The 6,118-nt window shown below is 43.4% G+C and overlaps 1 protein-coding gene across 1 annotated transcript; it reads left to right on the forward strand.

The window, feature by feature from the left end:
- Positions 1-5,192: 5,192 nt before the first annotated feature.
- On the forward strand, positions 5,193-5,600 carry LOC311245454 (LHFPL tetraspan subfamily member 3 protein-like; the record flags this gene model as incomplete). Its single annotated transcript, XM_084335296.1, has 1 exon — positions 5,193-5,600. One exon carries the CDS (start codon positions 5,193-5,195, stop codon positions 5,598-5,600), a length of 408 nt encoding a protein of 135 aa, XP_084191422.1.
- Between the last annotated feature and the right edge of the window lie 518 nt (positions 5,601-6,118).

A 6,118-nucleotide genomic window follows, 5' to 3' on the forward strand; every position in this document is an offset into this window, starting at 1 on the left:
TATATTGTTTACCTCGTCGTGTAGTCTGGAGAGCGCGGCGTTGTTGTTGGCTTGCGGTGGAATATACACTCCGACCAGGATGATCGCCGTTAACTCCCTCGGGAGGAAGAAAGGACGACACTTGATGGTTATATATTCCAGTTCTGGGGAGCAGTGATTGGATAATTCCTTCACATTCGTTGGATCACTCCAATTTTTGTTAAACATGAAGGCAATACCTCCACCACGTTGTTTACCGGACTCTGATTGTGTCCGATCCTTCCTATGGATAAAGAAGTGATCCGCTGGTTGAATCGCGTGATCTGGAACCTCCGGTGTTAGCCATGTTTCGGTGAAGCAAAGGACATTGCAGTCCCTAACGTCTCTTTGATATTGAATCCTTGCTCGGATGTCATCCAGTTTATTGTCTATTGATTGTACATTGGCTAGCAATATACTGGGAAGTGGTGTACGGTGTCGTCTGGATCTCAGCCTGTTTCGGATCCCAGCCCTTTTTCCTCGTCTTCGCGGCGGCTTCTGGTGGTCTTGTCCATGGCCGGCATAACAAAGGATCTCGGCGGGCCATTTCTGCTGTTCAGCGATCCGATCCAGAGAGCAATCCAAACGGTAAGTTTTTCTTAATCCAATGTCAATGATTGACTGACGGTCATACACATATAATGCACCAACAGTTGGTGCAAATAAAACTCCTAATACTATAAAAATTAACAAAATAAAGCACAGTCTCGTCGGAGCGATCAGAGAGGCAGCCATCAGAGCAGCGCCAGGACGTGATCAGTGTTTATATCGTTGTTTGAGACCACAGTCTCTCTTTTCTTTTCCTTTTCAAAGTGTTCTTTTCATATTATATTCCGTGTGTCAATAAAGTGCACGTTATTCTGAAAGAAGCAACCAACGCCTACTGTCTCCTATCTATCCTCTCCTTGGTCTATACTGCAAATTGGGTTCCACACCACATCATGCTATCAAAGCGTTCCACTCGTAACACTTGCCTTTGTAGGGCAGTATAGCTCCAACCGAAAGGACAAGGAGTAGCCCAGCACAGGAAAGGCCCCCTACCTCCCACCCACTGAGCAGACCAGGCCCAGTCATGATGAGCAGACTATAAGTTCATAAGGTCCAGCTTTCAGGATCAGGCCAGGTGCAGACCTCAGGAGCAGTCCAAAACAGAAAGGTCCAGCTGCATAGTTGCGGAGCAGGCCAAGAACCAGGACCAGAACCTGCCCACATTCCAGAAGGCCAGCCCCAACACTGAGCTGTCCAGCAGCTCCAGGAGGCCAGCCCCAACACAGAGCTGTCCAGCAGCTCCAGGAGGCCAGCCCCAACACTGAGCTGTCCAGCAGCTCCAGGAGGCCAGCCCCAACACTGAGCTGTCCAGCAGCTCCAGGAGGCCAGCCCCAACACTGAGCTGTCCAGCAGCTCCAGGAGGCCAGCCCCAACACTGAGCTGTCCAGCAGCTCCAGGAGGCCAGCCCCAACACTGAGCTGTCCAGCAGCTCCAGGAGGCCAGCCCCAACACTGAGCTGTCCAGCAGCTCCAGGAGGCCAGCCCCAACACTGAGCTGTCCAGCACAGAAGATGGAAACCCCAGCTGCACCAAACAAAGACGTTTTATAACATCTGTAGAATAGGATTTGTAGGTCAGGGCATCTCTGCAGCACCAGAATAATTAATTTACAAATGGTATTTTGCCACAAATATTACTTCCTTCAAATAGTACACCCTCCTATGAATATGATATTGCATTGGGCAGAATTGTTAGTTTGATATAATTTCGAAATTTGTTGACGTTAAAGTGATATTTTAATTTAGTAGAACTTGTCAAAGATCTGCAGTCTTACCTCTATCTAAGTACATCTACAAGTAAGCTAGTGACCAGTGCTGTCCCTGTCGTCTACTGTCAACACCACTCTTCCTCCCAGGTGTCAGGCTCCTCATTTACTTGTTTAAATATCATACTTTTGAATTATTGAGTCAAAGGTACTTGTTTTTCGGAGCTAATGTTGTCATTTTAAAATTATGAGTATAGGAACTACAGTATTTCTCACTTGAGGTGTAGTTTCACTCAGTATGTTTTTTGTTTAGTTGTTGAATATAATCTTTCTTCCAGGAATACCTGGGAGGACTGGTGATGTTGACAGCGGATGACAAGGACAACAATGGTCGCAAACATACTTGTAGATGTACTTTTATTGTACAAGTTTGACATGTGAAATATCCCTTTAAAGCCACTGTGAATTACTTGACAGGATTACTTGACCTTAAGCCATTTTGAGCAGGTCCAGTGAGCATTTGCACCAAAGACAACAACGTCGCCTACTAGGCGATGTGGAAGGCTGGGTCATATACTCCTTTTGAAAATTCTGGATTTTCATTCCTTGGGTTTAAACATAAGACAAATCCAAATATGATCTCCATAGTTTGCGACCCAACAAACATTCAAACCTATTTTAATATGATAGGATGCAGCACACAGATAATTATTATATCCAGGATCACTTGCTTCGCTACTCCCCCGAGGCTGTTCACTTGATTCTCACAAAACTTGAGTGTGTGTGGCATCTGGGGACCAACATCTTTGAATGTGTCTCATTAACGTCATTGACAAGCCACACCATATGGCCGCCAGATACAATACAACTTCAGAAATATGCATGGTAAACAAGAAGTGATACTTGCAAGCTCTTTGTGCCATTTGCATCAAACTGGACACATTTGTAATATAGCAAGGAGGCCGGTCAGGTTTTGAGTCATTGGGCATCATGGTGGCTCTATTCTCACCAAACTTAAAAGTAAAACCTCATAGTTCAGCACAACTACTTGTGCGATCATGACGATATTTGAAATGTGTTGTTACTTTGTGATATCCTCTCAATCAGCTTCCCACTCTCTCTCTCTCGCCAGGTAACGGAGTAACCAGAAGTAAGAGCTCAGCCCTCCCCTCATTGTGTGTTTGGTAGGAGTGACCACATTTGACTGACTATCTATAACCACGCTTTTTCACCTCAGTGAAGTCCCTTGTAAAGCAGGAAGCTGGAGCATGCTCAGTTTAGACTGTATCTCTGGCCTGATGATATAATAATAATAATAATATTAATAATAATAATAATAATAATAATAATAATAATAATAATAATAATAATAATAATAATAATAATAATAATAATAATAATAATAATAATAATAATAATAATAATAATAATAATAATAATAATAATAATAATAATAATAATAATAATAATAATAATAATAATAATAATAATAATAATAATAATAAGTGGGATTTTTCTTTAATGATATATCGACTGGAATGCTAGGAATACTATAGTCTTCTGTCATGACATTATGCTTTAATCAACAGTTGCATTAGGTTATCCTAGGTTGGACAACTGTTATGGAATCCCTGTCACCATGATGTTCTGTGTGCGTAATGGTGTAGATTCTAATCCACACATGAATTCAATAACCACGCATATTCAACTTCAAGACTAAGAGCCTGTTGTAATGTGAGCTTGTTAGAATTGGCACCCTCACCCTACTGTAACAAAAATAGCTAGGGATACCATGTGCTTAGACCTGTTTAAGAAGTGATAAAGTGATTTGTTTGGTATGGTGTTTCCACCAAATCAATAAACTACTGAAAATGGCTTAGCTGGCCAGCTGGGCAATAGCGACCATTGATTGATTGATTGATTGAAAAGTTTATTAACAGATTGCAGAATGTGTACAGTACAGTACAGCTCAATACATACAATTGTTAAGAGGATGCAGACCAGAGAAAGACTTTCGTCTTGTTTACATCAGGGTCCCCCATTTTCAATTCTCCCAGCCCACCATGATGACAGGTGTGCAGATTTAGTTGCGTCACACTCACACAGCTCATATTTGAGGAAGTACAGACGAATGTGAAAAGGGTGCTCTGATGACAAGTTCTGCACAAATAAATATCTGTATAGTCAAAGTCCTAGCTGCCTCCAAGAGGTGTTACCTGTAAAAATAAAAAAATAAAAACGTTTTTGAATGGAGGGGAGAATTGTATAGTCTGTGAAAACAAGTAATTGTGTTACAATATGCAGTAATAGCCTCTACAGCTAGAAGAAGGGTTAGAATAACTTGTATTATATTATAGTTTTCCCCATGTTCCCTAGAACCGAAAATAATTAAATATCCCTCACAGTCGGACTGACTGTGCCCACTGCCCAGCCTTGTTATGTGTGTGTGTCACAGTGTGTCCATGGTAAACCTGCAGAAAAGATAGTCCATTTAGTTGTCTGATAACTACATAACTCATAAATGCTCCGACAGGTTTCATTTGGGCTATTTGTGATACTCATTTCATTTGTGATAAGCATTTTCTTTCAAAAGAAAAGCTGGTTTACAGGCTGTGACGTCGTACATGCGCGTATAGAGAGACCGCTCTGCGTAGGAGTGTGGCGACACCGTCTGCAGAGGAGAGCGCATCACGGGCTGCTGTCGAACCGACGCGTCTCCCGTTCCTTCCACATTATCCTTCCTCCCCATCCTCTCGGCAGCACTGGCGGACTGGCGAAGCTGCCGTAAACCCGGGGGGGGAATCATCTCCAGAGAACGATTGTGAAGTTGCTGTGAGAAGACGAAATGGATGTTGTGATGCTGATGCTGACAGCAACGGGCCTGGGATGTGTTTTTGGATGCAGTCCCCTCAGGGACATTATGTAACCTGCGTGTTAGGATTTTAGCAAACCAGTGGTGGTGGGCATTTGTGTTCGGATTGGTTGAGCTATGCGGACTGTATGATACACGGTAGGCCTATGTGAATGACATTTTGCCCGATTTCAGATATATATATTTTTAGGTGTATTCCATTTCCAAGGACGTCAGTGTAGTGGGCACGTTCAGCAGCGATGTACACGTCTGACGGCTAGACAGTCGTACAGTAGCTAACGAAGGACGTGGTGGGAGGCAGCGAATTTCTCTCATCGATTAGCTATCGAGCTTATAGGTTCAGGATGCGACACCATGCGTTGATTGCGCTTGACATTATGCTGCTGTGAGCCATTTGCGAAGCCATAAATTATCTGGTGCTCTCTCTCCCTTTTTGAATGTGTCCATGAAGTAGATGATTGGTCCCGATCGCTTTCTGCTCGACCGTATTTCAATGTCCATTTAGTGTTCAGGAGGATTACCTAAAATGATACCTGGAACTGCCGCATCAATGCTACCATCCGCCGAGGCTGCCAAATTGTACCAGACGAATTACGTTCGGAACTCTCGTTACATCGGAATTCTATGGGCCATCTTCACCACCCTGTTCGGTATCGTTAACGTCATCATCTTCTCCCAGCCCTATTGGATTGGCGATGGCGTGGACACACCACAGGCCGGCTACTTCGGCCTGTTTCACTATTGCACCGGAGACGGTATAGCCAGAGAACTGTCTTGCCAGGGGACCTTCACCGAGTTCGCCGCGATCCCCTCCACTGCGTTCAAGGCCGCCTCCTTCTTCGTCGGGATGTCCATGTCGTTGATTATGACCTGTATGGGCTGTTTCAGCCTCTTCTTCCTCCTCAGCACCTCCACCGTTTACAAGATATGTGGCTGGATGCAAGCGTCATCAGGTTAGTAGTCCCACCTGCAATTCAGGCTACTATCACTGGCATACGTATAGGTTAGGCTTGGCTACAGACTGTGTTTGTTTATCCTCTGCCTTAACCGTACAGTAGATTTGCGAAAGATGCCCACAGCTGGGCATCTTTAACAACAGCAGAGCTTTTACAACATAAGTCTTGACAGCCTTCGCTGTCCATGGTACTGAAGTAGCCCATCTGTTGCTAAACGCTTTGATTGATTGATTGATTGATTGATTGATTGATTGATTGATTGATTGATTGATTGATTGATTGAAAATGTTATTAACAGATTGCAGAATGGGTACAATACAGTACGGCTCAATACACACAATTGTTAAGGGGATGCAGACCAGAGAAAGACTTTCGTCTTGTTTACATCAGGGTACCCCATTTTCAATTAATCATAAACATGACATCTTACATCTTACGGTTTATAAAGTTAATCATTTTGCCCTTTCAAACAGTGCATGGTTGATAGGCTACTATACTGTTCTTAACCTCATAGCATATA

This window comes from Notolepis coatsorum (genome assembly GCF_963971535.1).
Source record: "Notolepis coatsorum genome assembly, chromosome: 18".
NCBI classification, from domain to species: domain Eukaryota; kingdom Metazoa; phylum Chordata; class Actinopteri; order Aulopiformes; family Paralepididae; genus Notolepis; species Notolepis coatsorum.